Source organism: Microtus ochrogaster, chromosome 2, assembly GCF_000317375.1.
Source record: "Microtus ochrogaster isolate Prairie Vole_2 chromosome 2, MicOch1.0, whole genome shotgun sequence".
Classification (NCBI taxonomy): Eukaryota; Metazoa; Chordata; class Mammalia; order Rodentia; family Cricetidae; genus Microtus; species Microtus ochrogaster.
Genome location: NC_022010.1, coordinates 59,523,748 through 59,545,680, shown reverse-complemented (window position 1 = coordinate 59,545,680; position 21,933 = coordinate 59,523,748). Strand labels below are relative to the sequence as shown.

At 36.7% G+C, this 21,933-nt stretch overlaps 2 protein-coding genes across 5 annotated transcripts in view; one reads left to right on the top strand and one right to left on the bottom strand.

The window, feature by feature from the left end:
- Positions 1–10,850, bottom strand: part of Cip2a (cell proliferation regulating inhibitor of protein phosphatase 2A) — a 31,655-nt gene extending 20,805 nt beyond the window's left edge. Inside the window, exons 1-7 of the mRNA XM_005345044.3 lie at positions 10,633–10,850; positions 7,077–7,224; positions 5,114–5,226; positions 3,130–3,224; positions 2,177–2,273; positions 1,667–1,789; positions 1,403–1,548 (exon numbers count right to left, since the gene is read on the bottom strand). Coding sequence (XP_005345101.1) covers positions 1,403–1,548; positions 1,667–1,789; positions 2,177–2,273; positions 3,130–3,224; positions 5,114–5,226; positions 7,077–7,224; positions 10,633–10,734 — 824 coding nt within the window. The 5' untranslated portion in view covers positions 10,735–10,850. The remainder of the gene's footprint in view (positions 1–1,402; positions 1,549–1,666; positions 1,790–2,176; positions 2,274–3,129; positions 3,225–5,113; positions 5,227–7,076; positions 7,225–10,632) is intronic.
- Positions 10,851–10,914: 64 nt separating this feature from the next.
- Dzip3 (DAZ interacting zinc finger protein 3) overlaps positions 10,915–21,933 on the top strand; it is an 81,546-nt gene continuing 70,527 nt past the window's right edge. For all 4 annotated transcript variants that reach the window (XM_005345042.3, XM_026786193.1, XM_026786191.1 and 1 more), the window contains exon 1: positions 10,915–11,196. The gene's annotated coding sequence lies outside the window, so the exon portion shown is untranslated. The remainder of the gene's footprint in view (positions 11,197–21,933) is intronic.

Sequence of the window (21,933 nt, the reverse complement as noted above, 5' to 3'; positions counted from 1 at the left end):
CACACACACACACACACACACACACACAAAGCAAAAGACAAAGGATAAAGTAAGCTTGAGCACGAAAGGCAGCAAAAGAAAGCAATGCATATTTGAATGAGACATTGTAGGTATCAAGGAAGCTGACAGAATAAATAAAAGGGTCTGTTCCAGGGAAAGCTTTGTGATTTTTCTCCTATTTATTTAGAAACAGAATCAAGATTGAGGTCTTAACAAATGGCCTAAAAAGAAGATAACATGGTTCTTGGAGATCTATTCTGTACAAAAAGGAGAAGGAAAGAATGCAACTGAGAGACTGAAAGGAGTATTAGCTTAGCAATCTCCCACTGCTGCTACATAGTCAATTTTCTGTTTCCTGAGACCACATCCAAAAGATGATTTCTATTTACTACAAAGCTTTTAAGTAAGCATTCATTATGTGACAGCCAGAACAGATTCACATGGATATTCTGATCCTCACAACAGATGAAAAGAGGACAGGTAAAGGGAAGGTACTCTGCAGGAAAGATGCCCTTATCTATGACACTGACTTGATAGCCATTTGTATCACAGATGTTTAGGAAAAACAAGAAACACTAAAGTGAATGTGTCTTGTTTTGCAGAACTCCAATTACCCAAGGTTAATTTTGCCCTGGTCTTTAGTTCTATTTTGTTCACGAAAAATCAGGAATTATTAAACATTCTGCTGCTGCTGAGACTCCTTTGTCTCTCACTGCTTGCACAATGTAGGTGCTCAATAAATGTTTTCTTATTTGGCTATGCGTCACTATTTGAACCAATTTCTAGATCCTAACACAAGTATTGAGAAAATGAAATTAAGACACTAAAATCAAGGTCTAGAGAGATAGTTCAGTGATCAAGGATGAGTAATACTTTTCGAAAAGAGCGGGGTCAACTCCTAGTGACCATATTGGGTAGATCACAACCATCCATGACTCCAGTTTCAGAGGTCCTTATGTTCTCTTCTAGCTTGCACAAGGACCAGGCACACACATGGTGCACATATATGCAGGCAAAACCCCATATATATAAAATAAAAATAAACTGCATGAAAATAAAGACAAAGACTCTAACGCAATGAACTTTTAGAAAGTATATGTTACTGACTTTCAAATTTAAGTGACAAGAAACACTTGGAGACAAATATAAAAATGTTCTGGTGCTGGAGATATGGCTTAACCATTAAGAGTGTTCTTTGTCACAGTATTGGGTTCAGTTCCCGGCATCTACAAGGCAGCTCACACATGTCTTCAACTCTAGTTCCAGAGATCCTAGGCCCTCTTCTGGTTTTAACAGGCACGAGGCACAAATGTGGTACATACACATATACGCTGGCACAACACTCATACACACAGAATTTAAAATAATAAATAAAAAAATGTTATATTGATAAATAACATACCTGGTAAGATAATCAGCAATTTTAGGATTTTTAAGGAGATCCATAAGTAGGTCGACTGAGTACTTTCTTGTTAGGGTCCCATCACCATTTATTAGAATATTAAATATTAGTTGGAAAGTCTGATGAATGTTTCGAGCATGAAATAGCTTTGAAAAATTGGGAAAACTGTATTATACACAAGAAATTATAAGCTCATATCTTAATGATTTTAAAATATTAAACACTATGATCTCAAAATTAATTTCAAAAATAGAAAAAAATTACCTTTTCTCCCACTTCTTCATTTAGGGTCAAACTGGATAATATTGAAAGTGCAAACACAACTATAGTCAAACTGCTGTGTGCTAGGAAGCTTATGAGAGTTCGATAAAAGGATTTCACATTACTCTGAAGGAGAAAAGAAACTGAATTTAAAAATGTACATTTTGGTTAAAAAATACAATTGTACAGAGTGAACAAGCTTATTAAACATTATCATGAACTTTTCAACACATGGTGACTATTTTTAAAGGGAAAATTATTATTAATATTTAAAGGAAAATTTTACAACATAGATAAGTAGAAATTAAAGGACTATTTGTTATACACAGAATCTGGAGAAAATTTTCTTTTTTGGTAAAGGTACCCAAATGGCATGGGCAAGGCCATAGGTTCCATACTTAGCATTGAAAATAAAAAAAAAAAAAAAAAAAAAAAAGAGAAAAACTTGAAAGAATTTAGGAATAGAACCTACTATAAAATATACATACATACATAATCAAACCCTCAACTCACCAAAGTTTTTATTTGTGTTTGAACAGAAAGATTGTGCCGACAAAGATTTGCCAACAATCCTAGGCAAGGCATCGTTAACTCATCTTCAGAAGACTGACTGTTGTAAAGACAGAAAGCATAGTATCCACTCTAATTAGTCAAAATCATAAAGTAGTTAATATACATAAGCTTTTTTTTTTAAAATATTTATTTATTTATTAGATATACAATATTCTGTCTATATGCCTGAAGGCCAGAAGAGGGCGCCAGACCTCTTTACAGATGGTTGTGAGCCACCATGTGGTTGCTGGGAATTGAACTCAGGACCTTTGGAAGAGCAGGCAATGCTCTTAACCACTGAGCCATCTCTCCAGCCCCCTATACATAAGCTTTTACATGTAAAAACAAGATTATCATAGTCAAAGTATACTATTTCTTTTATGTATTAAAGCTAAATTATCCTATTCAAATGTGCCACAGAAATAAAGAAATAGCCAGAATGACTGTATTTTATTATGTTCACCTACAGAGCATACAACGTTCACCTTGATTAATTTTTTCATAAATCAATTTGTTAGATCTTACTTATGAAAATTAGACCTGTTTTAAGATACTCAACCCTTAAAATCATCCAAGTGGAGGAAACAGATATTAGTTAGTTTAAAAACCTAGAAAGCTGGTAAGATGATTGCTCTTTTAGAGGACTGGGGCTCAGTTCCAAGCACTCACACTGGACAACACACAACTCTCTGTAAGTCCAGCTCCAGAAAATATGAAGGCCTCTTTTGTCTTCCACAGATACCTGCACATACATGGTGTACCTCACGTACTTGGGCACAAATACATACACAAAAATAAATGATTTTTTTTTTTTTGCTTTTAAAGTTAGAAAACATTAACTAAGGAGAAATGATCTACCACCTAGTTTTAGTTTAAAAATAAACAAATAAATTACAGCTTGGTTGTATACTTACATATGACCAATCAGGAATGTAATTAAGTCATCTATGTGGGCACCAGAATGGAAAAACTTGACATTATATGTTAACCTCTGCAGAAGTTGAATGCACTGAGAATAAGAAAATAATTGTGAGTGTACACATGAAAACATACTGCCCACTCATAAAAATAAACTATTGCAAGCATTTCATTTTAGTATATCATTTTAGGAACCAAACACTAGAGCAAGAGCCATGCCATTTTTTAAGCTTAATTTTACTTCAAAACATACAGTCTAAGCAATGAGACTACTAAGAACCATGGGAGTCATGTCTTAATTTATCCATTTCTACATATTTTATTTAATGGCTTGTCATTGCTATGGTTTGAATGGCACCTAGTTATGTCCATTCAAGGTGGGTCCTGTGATTTAAACCTTAGTTTCTTAGATGGTGGTACCAGGAGGTAGCAGAACTTGTACAAGTTAGGGCTTAAATAGAGGTCCTTAGATCACTGAAGGTATCATGTATTTCCCATGTGACCCTGATGGTAGTTCTTTTTTTTAAATTAATTTATTTATTAAAGATTTCTGCCTCCTCCCCACCACCGCCTCCCATTTCCCTCCTCCTCCCCCAATCAAGTCCCCCTCCCTCATCAGCCCGAAGAGCAATCAGGGTTCCCTGACCTGTGGGAAGTCCAAGGACCACCCCCACCTCCATCCAGGTCTAGTAAGGTGAGCATCCCAAAGTACTGGCTTTGTGGGAGCCTGATGGTAGTTTTTAAGAGAAGAAAAAGGAACAAGTCTGGTCCCAGTATCTCTCCTATCTTACCTGAGATATGATCATGTTCCCACCCTTTCTATTTGTCATGATTATAGCCAGAAGACCCTTTGCCAGATCTAAAAAATAGTTGATATAAATAGCATGTCCTTGAACCACCAAACCTATGAGATAAATACATATTTTTCCTTATCAAATGAACTACTCCCAAGTATTCAGCTGTAGTAACTAAATCTGACCAGTCATCTACCTTATTCCTCTACTTACACTAAACTTGAGTGTGGGTTGAATTAATTTGAAGGTATCTTTTTCCCTTTACATTTTATATCTAAAAGTGAATGTCAGTTCAATTGGTCATGTTTATCTTTCTTGCAGATGATGACATTTTAGATTCAATAAAATGATGGGTGAAAGAGTTTTCAAATTATGCTAAACAAGTATGAACCATAGCTTTAAGTTTTGTAAGATTTTTTTCTTTGTAAATTTTTTCTTCAACAGTCCAAGGCTATATAACCTAAATTATAATTTTAACATGAATAGTTCACACTTCAAAAGGCACACATCTGTGTCCTTAAGTTATAGTGTTATAAGTTAAAGTGGTGATAATGCAGATCTGGTTATCTCTGATTCCTTCTTTAGAAATATTTACATATCTGGCACGTGACCAACCAGCTCCTAATAAGTACTATGCCTGATGATGTCATGTCATCATAAACAATAAAACATCTTACTGTTTTGGAATAGAATATTTGTTTAACTATATAAAGAAGTATCACAACTATGCAACAGTGCACTGCTTTTGTTTATGTTGCATTTATTTAACTATGTAAAGATGTGTTGCCTGTCTAAGGCACCTGATTAGTAAAAAGCTGAATGGCCAATGGCTAGGCAGAGGAGTAATAGGTGGGACTGGGGGGCAGAGAGAAAAGGGAAGCTAGCCAGTCAGCCAGGGAGTCAGCCAGCCAGACACAGAAGAAGCAGGAAAGCTGGATAGTATGTAGATGAGATAATGAGCCTCAGGGAAACACATAGATTAATAGAAAGGAGTAAATATAAGTTAAAGAAAAAAAGCTAGCTAGAAACAAACCTAGAGCTAATGCCAAGCATTTATAATTAGCAATAAGTCTTCGCATCATGATTTGAAGCTGGCTGTCAGGGAAAGCTGACTACATCTTACCAATTCTTGTCTGATATTAAAGAAAGGAGAACAGGAGTCAATATACTAAGAGGATCTGTATACCTGTAAAAACACTGAGTCACTGTGGCAAGTGCTGCTCCGACAAACCACTCCTGCCAACACACTATTCAGGTTGTATATACTCTGAAGACAGTCTCTGGTTTCAGTATCTACAGCTAAAAGTTAAAATAAAAATGGCATAAAATGTATCACTTTTACTTGCAGAAATCTTTCCACAATAGTAAAATAATTTTATGTCATATAATCTTATCTTTAAAGAAGACAAAACATGAGAAAGTGTTTAATTTTGAGTTTTTGAATCAGGATCTCACTCTGTAGCCCAGACTGGCCTGGAATTCATGGCAGTTCCTCCTGTCTCAGCCTTAGGAATGCAGAGGTTATAGGATTAAGCCACCATGGTTGGCCAAGACAGATTTTTTTTTTTTTTTATTTAATGCACACCAATTTCAAAGTATAAATAATTTTTCTACATAGATTACGATCAAAGGAAAAAAGCCTTGTTTTACGTATGTCTTGAAGCTTGGCTGTTAAAACAATTTAACAGCTGGGGTTGGTGGTATATGCCTGTAATCCCCACTTACGAGAATGAGGCAAGAAAATTTTGAGTTCCATCCTTGCCTGGATTATATAGTATGCAGTCAGATTATCATTTCAACTTCTTTTATAAATCCAAAGACTTAAAATATAAAATCTATTACTTAAAAATAAATAATTTAAATTAGAAGGTACACATCAAACCATTAACTAAGACTGTATCCCTAAAGGTAGAAATGATAAAGAAGGCTGGGATAATGAATAACAACTCATGCCATTTTACTCTTATCTGTATTATCTAATAACAGCCACTAGTACATATTACTCTGCAACTATTTAAATTAAGTTTAACCAAAATTAGATTCAGCTCCCCAGACTTCAAATGCTTGACAAGCCTATATGGCAAGAGGATACTCTAAGGAACAATACAAACTCAGAATATTTCTATCACTAACAATACTTAGATTGTTGTGCAAAACAGTGAAATGCTGCTCTCTGCTAATACTTCTCTTTTACTAAGATACATGATTATAACCATACACATAAATACCTAACACCTCTGTGCATACACAAATCAAGAAGAAAATGATTAATAGATGAACATTTAAAAATGAAACATAATGAGAATAGAAAAAAATAACTATAGTTTATCTTTGGTTCTAAGTTCAATGTAGACTATTACTGAAGGATTATTTTTAGAGAGCAATACTGGCATTATGCTCACGTGGCTTTTTGTTGTTTTAAAATTCAATAGAATGTCATTTCCCCATGTACATTCTTTTCTACAGAATATGGAAGTCTTTAAGATATGGTATGTGTGTATATATATATATACATATATATATATGAGCTCATATGTACATGTATGTGTGTGTCTGTATATATGTATATACTCATGGCTATATATGTACATGTATGTGTGTGTCTGTACATATGTATATACTCAGGGACTCTTTTTCTTTCCTTTTTTTTTTTTTTTTTTGAGACAGGGTTTCTCTATTTAGCCCTGACAGTCCTGGAACTCACTCTGTAGACCCAGCTGGCATTGAACTCAGATTCTCCTAGCTCTGTCCCAAGTGCTGGGATTAAAGGCATGTGCCACCACCACCCAGCTTCAGAGACTCTTGAGAGAACCTGAAATAAGACAAACTTTAAATGGTTCTACAATGAAGAAATATTTTGAAACTAAATCATTCTTGAAGAATTCTATTAATTTTATATGCCCTTTAAAAATATTATGTTCATGGCTGGAGAGATGGCTCAGTGGTTAAAAGTACTGGCTGTTCTTCCAGAGGTCCTGAATTCCATTACCAGCCACAACATGGTGGCTCATAGCCATTTATAGTGGGATTCTTTTGGCATGCAGGAGTACATGCAGATAGAGCACTCATATACATAAAATAAATAAATCTTAAAAAAATTAATTTCATAGTATTCCAAACTCGAAAAAAAGAAAGTATGAAAACATTACCCAGTTGAGACAGCAAACTGATAATACTTAAGATCAGTGAAGCACTTATGTTTGGGTCTTCAAGAAGTTCTACGAGGCAACTCAAACATTCACTTGGTAGTATCTGCTGTGATGTAAACAGTCGTGTCAGCTTTTGTCCACAAACTACCTACGAAATAAGAAGCAAAGGTGTTAAGCTCTGGCAATTTCTATGTCTTCTGTATTTCAAGTAAACCATTTTTATGACGTGCTACTTAGCCTTTTCTTTCCCAGTTTAGAAAACACACCTTTCTGCCCATATACAGACTCTTTCCTTCTCTAGTCGAATTACCTAGATTTCAGTTTGTTTACTTTCTCCAGAAGCATTTCAATAAGCCACTTAGATCATCTAAGTTTTACTTATTACACAGCCTTAAAGTATACTATTATTTCCTTAATGTATTAGTGAACTTCTGACTACCATTTATATATTGTCTGTATTATACTATACTGAACACAGACTAAAAATGTATACTAGAACTTTGGTAGTTTGAATGTAATTTGCTCCCATAAACTCATAGCACATAGTTATGCTCCCATAAACTCATAGTGGCACTATTAGGAGGTGTGGCTTTTTTGAAGGAAGTGTGTCACTGTGGGGACTGGCTTTGAGGTCTCATGTATGCTCAAAACGGGCCCAGTATCTCAGACCATTTCCTGTTGCCTGTGCATCAAGATGTAAGAACTTTCAGCTCCTCTAATACCATGTCTGCCTGTATGCTGCATTGCCTCCTGCCATGACAACAAAGAATTGAACTTCTGAACTGTAAGCAAGTCATCCCAATTAAATGTTTCCTTTGTAAGAGTTGCTGTAGTTATGGTGCCTCTTCATACCAATAGAAACCCTAACTAAGAAAAGACCCAAGCAGATTTATTATTCTGAAGCCTAGTATACTCATACCATCTACTCTGAGAATGGTATATGAAGCCCAATGGATAACAACTCCTTTCAGGTTGAGTCTAGAAGTTAGGAAATTACGCAGAAACCATAAAGTTAATAAAGAATATTTTTAAATCTAGCAAAGATAAGATTTTCACTTTTCAACCCAGTTATTTTAGTAAGTGAGAGTCAACATAAACCTGGTATTAAACAATTTGATATTTCAGAATTAGACTAACACCTCTTATATACATACTCTAAAAGGTCACATCTAAACAGACTGCTTTAATAACCCTCTAATTATTAGAGTCTAATACCTCCTTTCTGTATCTCCTTTCCATTTTCTCACTTTCTTACCAAGCTTCACTCTTGGAATTTCACATTACTTATTCACTAACAGAATATGCTTTAACGTTAATGTCTATAAGACTGGAAACAAGCTGGACTGTGGTGGCCACACCTTTAATCCCAGCGATGCAGAAGCACAATCTGGGATTCCCCTCTGTATGCTGTGAATACCATTGGTTAATAAAGAAACTACCTTGGCCTGTTGATAGGGCAGAACTTAGGTAGACGTGGGGGTGGGGGAATGATGGATGGACTAAACTGAATGCTGAGATGAAGAAGGCAGAGTCAAGGAGATGCCATGTAGCCACCAGAAACAGATAGGAACTTTGGAACTTTACCTGGTAAGCCACAGCCTCATGGCAATACACAGATTAGTGGAAATGGATTAAATTAAGATGTAAGAGTTAGCCAATAAGAAGCTAGACCTAATGGGCCAAGCAGTGACGTAAATAATATAGTTTCTGTGTGATTATTTTGGGGCTGAGCAGTCAGGAACAAAACAAGAGGCCTCCTCCAACAGAGGCAGGTAGATCTCTGTGAGTTTGAAGTCAGCCTGGTCTACAGAGTGAGTTCCAGAAGAGCCAGAAATGTTTCACAGAGAAACTCTGTCTCAAAAACCCAAAACAACAATAACAACAACAACAACAACAACAAAAATCCAAAAAACTGGAAACAAATTTGTAACTGGTAACTTATCTTGGGGTTAAGAATTTTCTGAACATGGTCTCTTTTATCTATTAATAATTTTAGCCATTAGTCAGGCATGGAGGTGAATGCCTTTAATCCCAGCATTCAGGCAGGGGGATGTCTTTGAGTCTGAGGCTAGCCTGGTCTACAAAGTGAAATCTAGGACAGTCAGGGCTACACAGAGAAACCCTATCTTGAAAAAACAAAAAATAAATGAATAAATAAAATTTTAGCTATCTAGAAGATAAAGACATTTTTTTGTTTTGAACACGATTGGAACTGGACTTATAATTCAATAATATTCTAACATAATAATTAGTTAATACAAGGTAAAAAATAAATTTTCTCCTAATGAAAACTAGTTTATTTTACTGATAAAACTTATCTGGCCTTGGCCTGAATGCTTTACATCTGTTATTCTTTTTCATATTCATAACTCTTTAAGTTAAATGCTACTGATTTGATTTATATTTGAGTAAACTGAGACATTCACTGATAATAAAGGCACACAACCAAGACTTCTTCAAAGAGGTGAACCCATGCTTTTAATAACTAGTTACACAGTCAGTGATGTGAATACTATCTATCAATAAATACAACAACAGCTCAACTTTGCCCTGACCATCATGAAATGACACAAAGTGCAGGTTTGTGTAGGGTTCTAAAGTCAAACTATGGCAGAAGTTCAAAATAATGAAAAAAAAATCTCTTTTTGTGACATATACTTGCATATTCCTCAGAAAGTTTGCAGTGCTCGGCATGACGACACCAACCATTAACAAAAAAAGGTAACTACTAAGGATGATATGGCTGAGTGATGGCAGTTTCGATATATTGCTAGGAAGTAAAATGCTGCAAATCTTTTTGAAAACTGTTTCTAGCAATACGAAATGAAAGTGAATGTGGATTGGATGGCTCAGCAGATAAGAGAATGTACTAATTTTTGCAGAGGTCCTGAGTTTGAATCCCAGCACCCACATCAAGGAGCTCACAGCTGCTTCACTAGCTCCAGAGGATATAATGCCCTCTTCTGCCTTCTGAAGGTTCTGCACTCGGGCGCACATGCATCACACATATGCAGACATAATTAAATTAAAAAAAATTAAAACAACACAATAGGGAACCTAGGCCTTTCTCATAACTTGATAGCTCGACTGGTAGGTTTATAAGAAACAAATGTATTCAAAATTAAAAAAAAAGTATGATTACAATGAGCTGATTCATATTTCCATCCAGACCTGGAAAAAAAATCCAAATGTCTATCAACAGGTACACAACCTGTGGTATACTTATATAAATGGAATTACACATAACATAAAAAATAAGTCCTGCTAGTGCATGCAACCTGAATGAATCACCCTGATTATATTGAATGATGAAGCCACTCAATATTCAAAAAAGAAAACAAAATGAATTTAGAAGATGGGCACCTAAAAGAAGAACCAGGAACACGCACACACATTCCCCTCTTCCCCTCTCTCTCCAGTCAAGACACACTCCTAACCCTGCTGGTCGGGAGCAGGCGACCGTCCCCCTCTGGGCACCCTCCCGGTCGCCGTCACCGTCACCGTCACTCGCTGGGTGACTGAAGGGGGCACCCCTTCGCGCCCCGAAACCCCTTACCTCCAGGTGCCTCAGGAGCTGGGTGGTGTTCGCCTCCGACTTAACGGCTTTGTACTGATTGATGCTCAGGAGCAAGGACTTCAAGCAGGCGGTGGAGTCCATGCCGAGGCGCCGTCCTGACAGTGCCCACAGCCACCCGCTCGCCACGGCCTCCAGCTGAAGCCGCGCTTTTTTTTTTGATTTTCTTAGGTCCCGCCGCTTCGGCTCCGGCTGCTTCCGGTTCCGGTCGGCTTCCGGAAGTCTCCGGGCAGCCTCCGGGAATTCTGCCTGTGATTGGCGGGGGTTGGGCCGAGGGTCGAGGCTCTGGGGGAGCGGGGAGGTGGCGACGGGGAACCCCGCAGTAGCCCCCTTTCAGCCGAGCGGCCGCGAGAAGGTCCGCGAAGACGCGGGATCTCGCGAGACACGCGAGTGCGGCTCAACTTGTGGAGGGGCTGCAGGGCGCACGGGGTCGGTGCGCCTCGGGGGCTCTGGTTGCGTGGGCGTCCTCGGCGGCGGCGCTGCGGGGCCTGGTGTTCGTGCGCGTCAGCCTCTGCTCGGACACGGCCGCTCCCCTAGTCTAGCACGGTGAGGAACTCCGAGCGGCATCTCTGTGACTTAGGTCTGGATGTGGGGGGGAAGGGGCCGCAGTTCCTCCAGCCGCGCTGTCTTGGGTCCACGACTAAACCTGTGGCCTTCGGGATCCTGGGGCAAGTTAGGCACGGCCTTCCTTTGGAATTTGTCACACACCCCCCAGAGAGTACCCTGGCCGGAGGTGCTCCCGAGCTGTGTTCTCATCAACGTTGATATCTGTAGGCGAAGGTGCCTGTTCCTGTCTGGCGTGGTTGATTACTTTGTATATTTTAGTGACTCTTAAAAGAAAAAAAAGTCACTGTTGATATATATGTATATTTAAATTAGAGGTAGTGTTTTGCATGGCTATATAACGAAGTGAGACAACAGCGATTGTGCTGCGGTTACGCAAGACTTTGTAGCTTATGTATTCATTTGTGCATTCATCCATTCATTCCATTTTAAACAAGTATGTATAACGAACGGACTAGGGATTGGCACGCAGAACAAAGACGGGGAAGTGTTGCCTGCTGAGAAGCAACTTCTAATAAGGGACATGGTCTAAGCAGAAAAGTACTCTTGGAATCCACTACATACATGAGAAATGCACCATCCATGAAGAGTGGAGCCAGTTGGCTTATAAACTCCTTTCCTCCTCTGTGATTGCTTCTTACTGCTTCAGTCTTTTCAGAAAGTAAAACCCGAGGGTATCCTGTTTCACATGACTGTTCATTCAATAAATACTTACCAAGCGTCTGCATTGGGATGGGCACTCTTCTAGTCACAAGAGGCTCAGTCAATGGGCATTGGATTTAACATTCTGGGGAGAAAAAAATAGAATAAACTAAGAGAAAAAAAAATACTTTGGATAATGGTGATGAGGACAGGAGAAGAGGTCAGGATAGGCCTCACTAAAACAAAACAAAAAGACATTGGAGGAAATCGTTTCAATAGTTGAGAAATCAGACTTTGTAGGAGAAAATGCTGCCAATTAGTTGAAGTAACATGGACAGAGGTCAAGTGGGGGAATATGACAGTGTGCCATGAAGAGCCTGAACTCTAGTTGCTAGAGAGTGAGGCTGAGTAGTGACGTGGAAAATCAGGTCATATAACGGTCTTGCAGACTATTGTCAAATCAGTTAATCACTGTGAAGGGTTAATTGTTGACTGATAGGTCTTCTGTGTTAAGGACAGTCATTGGTAAATGGAGTTGTAAGAATATAGTGACAAGTGTCCAGCATCATCCCCATTTGGACAAGTAGGAAGGACCCCAAGCTGCCCATATCAGGTGCCATCTCTACAATCTAGAAGAGATTTCAAGTTTCCAGATAGGATTAAGAAGGTAGAGATAATGTAATAATTGTATCTTTTAGATTCAGTGAAATTTTATATAGTTTGTCAGTTCTGTATTTTTCTAATTAAGTGTATTCCTAGGTATTATGTGAGAATTTCCTTTTCTTATCAGATTTTACTATTCGAAAATAGAGTTACTGGGTTTTGATGTATCTTTAAGTCAGCTACTTACCAAATTTTGTTCATTCTAAGAGTTTAGTGTACCTCTTAGGTTTCCTACATGTATATTGTCTATAAACATAATTTCTTCCTATAAAGTGTCTCAGTTTATTGCATTAATAGAATCACGACAACATGGATATCATGGTGATAGAGAAGATCTTCAACATTATAACCAGAACAGTTTATAATTGTTCATGTTTAGGACATTTCTCTTTATCTCTTTTGTTTTTTAAAATGTCCAGAAGTTTACATTTATACATTTGGTTTTCCTTTTAAAGTAACACAGCGAATTAGGTTGATTTCTTTTTTTTGTTGGATACTAATAATAACAAGCACTTTTGAGTACTTGCCATTCATCAAAGGACGTTCTAAGGACTACTTAATTCTCATAAAAAGTCAGCACTATCTAGTTGATTACTATTGTATAGATTGCAAAGTATGACATAAGGTATTTGTGAAGCTCACAAAGACAGTAGTAGCAAAAGAACTTCTGATTTTACTCAGGATTCCATGCCTTGTGTCTTGAAGTTGGAATTTTCAGTACTTATTTTCTCATTTTGGGTTTGCAGCACATGTTATTTTTGTGTCAGGTTGACATAAAAACTAGTCAGGAAAGAGGGTAAAGTCTGGAGAACTATAAGTGTCACTGGGAAAAGTAGAGTGTTATTAGGAGTACATTATTTTAGATGAAATCCATTTCACTCAGTCTTTAAGGATTAGCATAAAATCTTTCCTCCATGTAAGCTTTTTTTTTGACTGTGGTTTACATTTTATCTAGATAGTCCTCCAGTTTATAATGTAGGAAAGAGGCTTAAAAGAAATAATGCTTGCTTACGATTTTAAAACAAGTTTTAGATTATTACCTGATTTAGTTTCAGAAGAAATCAAAAGTATTGACTTCAGTACTGAATAGTAACATCAATTTTAACATAACCAACATTTAATATTAATAAATCAGTCTGAATGAAGGCAGGGATTGAAGTTTTTATAGAACTGTAGAATGTGATGTAGGGATCATAGCACAAACCAATGACCCATTGCTCATGCATCTATCATATACTTCATGAAGTTAGGTGGTTAGTACATATCTCGATTCTGAGGATACAGTGGTGAATTTCCATCCAAGTAGAGTTTTCATTTTAGTGAAGAGGTAAGATAATATATAAGATGTAAATAAATTATGAACGTTAGTATGTGTTTTAGTGAAAAACTCAGGGAAGAGAGAGAGGATGGTACTGAGGATTAAAATGTTTACATTTTTGATTGCAGATTTAGGCAGCCGACTTGTATAGAAAACAAAATAGTTAAAAATCAGGATTTATTTCTTGTTCATGGGTGTGGAGGTTGACTGTAGTCAGACCAACCTAGATTAAAATTGGCTGAGTGTGTCTATTCAGCTATTTTGTGGAAAGCGATAACTATCTAGACATCAGTTTACATTATGTCAAGATTTCTGTAGGAGATGTGTATTCTATTAAATTTATTAGTAATAAAGACAGTGGGGATGCAAAGAAATCAATGCTTCAAGGCAAAATGTAGCCGTCAGTATAGATAGAGAAGTTTCTAAGTCTGGAACTTAGAGTAATTAAGTATTTAGAGATTGGAGAGACATGGAGAAAACCCCAGATCTTACTAAGAAGGAACTGCAAGCGAATACAAGTGCTCTGTTAACCCTGTGATCATCTTACATCTAAAGAACCTATTTACTACCTCTTAACAGAACGATTAGCAGAACAATCTTACTACTTAGCAGCATCTTGTTCTGCCTTCAAGGTTTTGATGCTGAAAAGAGATGGGTAGCATAATTGGTTGAATGAATATTGAGTGTGTAAACCATGTCAGGTGACAAATAATGTTCTGACTTGTGGAACTTGCATTCCAGTGGGGACATAAGGCCAAATCTAAAATAAGGAATTACATAGTGGACATTAATAACAGAAACCACAAATGTTTCTTGGGCCCAAGTTCCAAAATAGGGATTATTAGTAGCTATCAACTGAAACAGGACAAATATTTCATTGGCTCAGGTTTCAAAACAAGGGGTTTATTCATAGACATTCAGCAGATACAACAAATGTTTCAGTTACCTAGGTTCTAAACTTTGACGGCGGAGATATCCAGGAGTAAGAAATAACAGATTAAGCATGTGGTTATTTAGAACCGTGTCCCTGTTACAACTAAAACTTTTCAAATATTGATACTGAACTTTTCATCTTTTATGCAGTGCCACACCCCTGTGAAACTATCAGATTTTTCCTATTTATCAGGAATGTTAGCCCTTACTACAAAGCCAAAGTACTAAAAAGAAAAAGGTTTTTTTAAAAAAGAAAGAAAAGAATATTATCTCTTTTGTTGAAATAATAGGCACATCCCCATAATGATGCTTTGGTCATGATGAGTGTATGATGTTGGTCCAGAAAGATTGTGTTAAATTGGAAACTTCCTATGACCAGGTGACATCCTAGTTACCATGGTGTCATATGCAACACATTAAATGACAACATCATATAAAAGTGTAGCATATACAGATATGTATGCTACAAATAAATTACTAATGTTTTGTGTAATTACTGTATCACACTTATCATTACCTTGAAATGCTCTGGTATTTGTAATTAAAAAGCTTAATGTAAAATGGTATATGCCACGTCAAACCAGAAAGAAATACCTTCATATGTCTGTTGTTTACCAAATCTTTTATATTGAGGCCATGTCTAGTGATTTTCCATTACCCTATCGGTGTGTATTAAAGGGCACTTAACATGTTTGTACAATAGTAAAATAACTCAAAGATAGATGTGTCTGATGTTCCTGTCCACTAAGAGGTATGATAATTCTATTTTCTTTACTGATTGATCAAGCCATAAAATTTACTTTCAACTTTTGAAATAAACTTACAGCTTTTCTTTCTATATATTTTACAGAATTCATATCTATGCCAAGAGTAGTAGTCTTGATAATTTGAATTAATATTTCCCCCTATTTTCCCATTTAATTTTATATCATACTGTTCAGAATTTGCCTGGACTTTTTTTTTTGTTTCACACAATTACTACACATTGTTTCTGAATTCTGTTTCTTAAGTAAGTAAAGATGCAAGAGACATACTTGACAGTTTTAATAATAATTTTCTTGAAGGCCTACTTCTTTGAATAGAATAAGGTCCTCTGTATATCTCATAAAATTTTTTAGTTAAATTTATGAAACAAGTAGAATCTTGTGAATTAAAGCAAGAAGCTTTTGTTAAAAGAAAGCAATGAATATGTCAAAACTATATAGAAAGATTTTAGAAATAAATAGTAATACTGTAGTTTTTCTTATTTATTTTTATATTAGCTTAGTACTTACATATAATTAATAATTAATTGATTTTCTTATCGTCATTGTGTTCTCAGACTTTTTAATGCTTTGTGGATAGGTAGTCAGATAAAATTTGTACTTTTTAATTTAAACTTGAGATGAATCATCCAGAGACAGGTTTAAATCATTCATTCCAGTACCATGTGTAGTATCTGGTCAATAGTTGTTCTGATTTACTTCATTGACAAGAAAAATGCCTAGCAAAGGTTTATGTGATTAATTCACTATAAATATTGCATATAATATATTTACAGATTATTTGATGGCTAATGGTAGGCTCATATAGCTTTGTTTCTGATTGTGTATGTGCACATCTAGCTGAACTCATTCGCATCCTTAGCTTATACAAAGTCAAGTATGGCCCTAGAAGTCAGGGAGAAGAGTGGAAAGAATTGCATTTTTACATGATTTTCTGTGCTCAGTGATTTGTTAGTAATGAGAGTTCTAAGTCTTTAGTTTTACAGTTTTTATAATGGATTACAATAATGTTTACCTTCAGTGTTGTGTGGAGATAGGATTATTCAGTGTACATATTTATATAGTTCATAGTTTTGTGCACAGGAGCTGAGTAAATCTTACTCTCAGTGAAACCACACAATGTCACCATTATGAGATAAGTATGTACAGAAGCAAAAGACTAGATTTGACTAGAATTAAAGATGTGTTACCTCAGGCCTAGTGGTAGTTGCCTATAATTCCAGCAATAAATCAGGAAATAAATCAGAGGTAGCATGACAAGATTGAAGTCATCTTGGGCTGTAACAAGATATGGTGTGGAAAAAAATTGTTCCTGAGACAATGCTAATTTTGCTCTAGGGAGGCATACTTACAGGCTAATTAGTAATAAAGATGTCCAAGACCAATTGTCCTGTCAAGCTTCTGTGCTTCCTTGGCTTGAAGAATATACAGAGAAACATAAAGTGTCCTGAACACGTCATTGCCTTAGGGAGTGTGTTGGTCTCTCAGGTGCTGGAAGGCACATTGTGCCCCAGGAGGAAAGGACTCTAACCTGAAAAACCGGTGATGCAACCTCTGAAAGCAGCTAGGCTGTGCCAACTTCCATGATTCCACACACAAATCATCAATACATTTTATTCATTATTAGTACTGCTAATATAAAAGATTTGTGCAGCTTGACACTGAGTTAAGTCTGGTGAATCACTCTGTTTTTGTCATGCTAGATGCCAACTAACATGAAAAACAAAGACTTTGATACTGAATACATAAATCACCTATGCAGTAGGTTGAATTTGTTCCCTTTCTTCTAAATTTGTTAAAGTGTAGCTTCTTAGTATGATGGCATTAGAAAATAGGGCCTTTAAGAGAGAAATGATTCATGGGATAGAGCTTCTGAACTTCAGAGAATTCTTACCCTATTCCTCCTATGTGAAGATAATGACGAGAACTTGCCAGGCTACAACCCAGTGTTAGGGTTGACTGTGGTGGTATCTTGATTTTGGAATTTTACCCTATGGAACAGAGAAATTTCAGTTGTCTGTAAGGCAGCCAGTCTGTTCTTCATTATAGTAGCCTTAGGGACAAAGACATGTACCATATTAAAAACCACTAAGGATCACTATTGGTGTTTTTCCAACAGACACAGAATTAACAACAGTTAAATAATTTTGGTAAAGAGCTCTTTTTTAGTGTTTTATTGCTGTGGAGAGACACAATGACCACAGTAGCTCTTATAAAGGATAGCATTTAATTGAGGCTGCCTTACAGTTCAAAAGTTTAGTCCATTATTATCATGCCTGAAACATTGGCAGCATGCAAACAGACATGGTGCTTGAGCGGTAGCTAAGAGTTCTATATCTTGATCCATAGGCAGCAGAAGGAGCTGATGTGTAGCTTGAGCATATGCCATCTGAAAGCCTGCCCCCACAGTGACACACTTCCTCCAACAAGGCCACGCCTCCTAATAGTACCACTCCCTGTGAGCCAAGCATTCAAACACCTGAATCTATGGGACCCATACCTATTTAAACCACACAAGCTCTAATCACAAAATGTCTTAATTGCCCTTAGAAAATCTTCAGTTATCACTTTGCTTTTTTTAATTTTATAGGAAAAAAAATGCTACTGATTTGTTGAGGCTGATCTTGAACATGAGAGCGTCAAGGTTCAACTCCTGAGTAGCAAGATTTTAGGCTGTGCCACTGGGTCTGACTTTGAATTTCGAAGTAGCTATGACTTCTCATGTCTTAGGAGTTTTAATTTTTTTTTAAAGTTAAGCAAACATAATAGCAGTGTCAGATTCAGCTTGTCAAGCGACTCATAAACTTCTGGAGTATGTTTAATTAATGTTGGCACAAGAATACATCTTAGCTGGACAGTGGTGGCGCTTGCCTTTAGTCCCACCACTTATTTGGGAGGTGGATCTCTATGAGTTTGAGTTCGGCCTGGTCTGTACAACGAGTTCCAGAACAGCTAGGAATGTTATTCAGAGAAACCCTGTCTCAAAAAAACAAACAAACAAAAAAAAAAAGAATAAAAAAGAAAGAAAGAAAAAGAAAAAAACCATGAAAGATACAAAGTAAAGGAATAGAGATTCTTTGAATTCAAAAACTCAAAATGTTAGGAAGTTGTTTATTAAAGGTTTTTTTTCAGATTTATTTATTTATTATGTGTACAATGTTCCTTCTGCATATATACTTCCATGCCAGAGGAGGGCACCAGATCTCAAAACAGATGGTTGTGAGCCACTCTGGTTACTGGGATTTGAACTCAAGACCTCTGAAAGAGCTGCCATTCCTCTTAGGCTGAGCCGTCTCTCCAGCCCCTATTAAAGGTTTTTTAAAGCAGCATTTCTGTAATAGCAAAATTCTTTAATGTGTCAAACCCAGTACAAGTGACATTTTCATCAATAGTACCATGGTTAAAAACAATACACTGGCAAAGGGTAAAGAAGATGTTTGTGTACTAATATGAAAATGGGAGAGGCTAAACAATGACTCTTAAGTTGCAACTTAGATCATGTAATATATTTAAAAAATATTTTTTTGCCCATTTCTTGTCTTGGTATTACTATTGCTTTCTATACCATAGCATTTTCCTTTCACAGAAGAAGAATAGAGGAAAGTGAACTAATTTTGCTGTGTTCCTAAACAATGAAGTGATGGTGGTGATTATGATAATGAAAATGGTTATGGAAGAAACATGCTTTATAGGTCTTAGTATGTGACAAGGACTGTTTACAACTCCATCAAGTACAGATACCATTTTCATCTCCATTTTCAGATGAACACACATAGATTATTTTTTAAAATTTCATATAAAGTTGAACTCCTAGTATGTATCTGAAAAGAACTGTATATTGCAGAATGAGTATAATGAGATAACTTGCAATTTTACTTTCTTATAGACATGTTTTATTATCTGTATTTATATAAACATCATAATTAGAATGGTCTTATTTTCTTACTTAGAGCAAAATCTTTTCTATATTTACTACTTAAGTTTCTTAACACAATGCATTCTTTTAACTTAGTGGTTCTCCATCCAGCATAGTCTGTATTCCAGGGAATGAAATCATCATGAAATAGATTGGTTGCCACAGTGGGACTGAGAGGTCTTAGTTTACAAATGAAAAACTCTTAATAAAATCCTCTCCTGGAGATTCCAAATATAATGCTTTATTTTCAAATACTAGTGTTGAGACAGGTGTGAGATCTACTTTTATTGTTCTCCACTCTGATAAGTTTTCCACCTGCATTCAGTAAGTGCTGGAGGGGAAGGGTAGAGAATTATGGGCCTCTGTACACCCTCTGAAGTGGGAACTTCTTAACAAATCAGAGTCTACAAACTTGGGCAGGTAACTTAGTCAAGATGAACATTGGAGTGGAATTTTACAAAAATCCATGTACAGTCTGGGAGAAGTGGCAATTGCTACAATATAAACTTAAATTATAAGTAACTGTCATGTCTGCTTTGATGTGACTAATCGCAGCCTAAAACTGGGAACCAAAACCACTTCTACAATTGAATAAAGGAGTTTTCTGCAATAGCAGTAAATAAAAATGAGAGCTAGGAACTCCAGGGCAACAATAAAAAAGGCATTTTACTGGTATAGATAACAACATTTGTTCTTCTGCCAGTGAAAAACAGCCTGTGGATAGAATCGTTGATGGATGAGACGTGTAGAAAATTGACAGTGAGCTGTAGCTTACCCTCCAGTCAAGCAGGAGCCTGATAAGTTCTGTGAAACAGAAGCAGCCTTGGTTTCAGGAAGACAGTGAATTGTCTCCTATGACAGGAAAATTTACTGAAATGAATGCATTGGGGGAAACTAGATTCATCTTTTCTCCTATGTTAATCTTGCCTTTAAAGGTTTTCTCTGACCACTTCTAAAAAGTTAAGCACCCCTGGCTTATTGTAGTTGGACACTGGTAACACTTTGGTCTGGCTGCTTCCTTTTGGTTGCTAGGCACTTAGGCCTTCCCAGCTGAGGCTGTAAAATGCGGTTTCTGCTACTAGCCTCACTACTTGCTCTGCTACTAGGGTGTAGTAGGAGCTGCGGGCCTCTTCCCACAGCCTGGCTCCTGGCTGCCTGGCTAGCTTATACCCCGAAATAACAACACACAAACTGTATTCATTTAAACACTGCCTGGCCCATTTCTATTAATGTGTGTAGCACCGAGGTGCCCTTACCAGGAAGATTCTAGCCTACATCCATCCTGGGTCGGAGCTTCATCGCATCTGCCCCAGGGAGGAGAACTATCCAGTCTGAACTCACTTCCTCTTCCTCCCAGCATTCTGTTCTGTTTACTCCACCCACCTAAAGGCAGGCCTATCAAATGGGCCAAGGCAGTTTCTTTATTAGCCAATGACCTTCCTCCATCACTAGGGAATAATAATATTGATAATCTGTGTTCTTGGAAATTTCCTCATACAGATTTGTCTCGTGTTGTATTTTAAACAGGCAGAAAAGCTACTGACCTGTCTTAAATATCAATTCAGTATATAAATGTCTTTTGATTTATTAACTTCTTACCCCTTTTCATCTTAATACAGAACAACTTAGAGAGTACTTCTGCCTTTTACCTTGTATCCAGATTTTCATCCTTATGTAAATCCTATGATCTTCACAGGAAATTTTAATTTAGTTAAAGGAGACCTTCCTGAGAACAAGGTCTCCATGTCTGAACTTTAATAAATCTGGGATATCCAGAAAAGCAAACATGTATCTGTGTTATAGTTGTGAAATAATGTTTTATTGATGGTTCCTTTTTCGATTATAAGACCAAAAAGAAAAATAATTCACAGAATCACAAAATTCCCAAAGCTGTATTTTTATTTAAGATATGATGTAGATCTGGTCAGTATGGAAAGTTACTCATCCTCTCTCTGTTTTCATTATTAGCTGTTGCTTATGTATTTTGTTAGTAATACACATTTAGTGTGACTGATTATGATTTTACTTACTTGGTAAAACTATAAGATAAAATAATTTACCACAGAGAATTCTGCATAGTAAATACTAAAGCTGATACATGGCAAGAAATGAGAGGTGTTAAAAAAGCTCTCTGCTTCTAATGAGGAAATTCACAGAACATTCTCCCCTCATTTGCATGCGTCTTTGCATTTCTGTGCTGAGTGGTGTCAAATTGTTGCGTTACTTTTACAGTTCTAATCTATATGTGTTACTTTGCAGTCACAGTCAGTATAGATTATTGGGGGTGTCACACTTTCATAGGACATGTCTACTTTGCAATGATCTTTGTAGAACTTATGGCCGTTGTACCAGGGTGGTTTACCACCTCCTGTTTTAAGTTCATTAGTAGGTAGATCCTCATACCTTAAGACAAGGGTTTGATCCTTAAGTTCTCTTTATCATAAAGACAATGTTTTTTAAATACCATCTGTTTCTTAATGGAT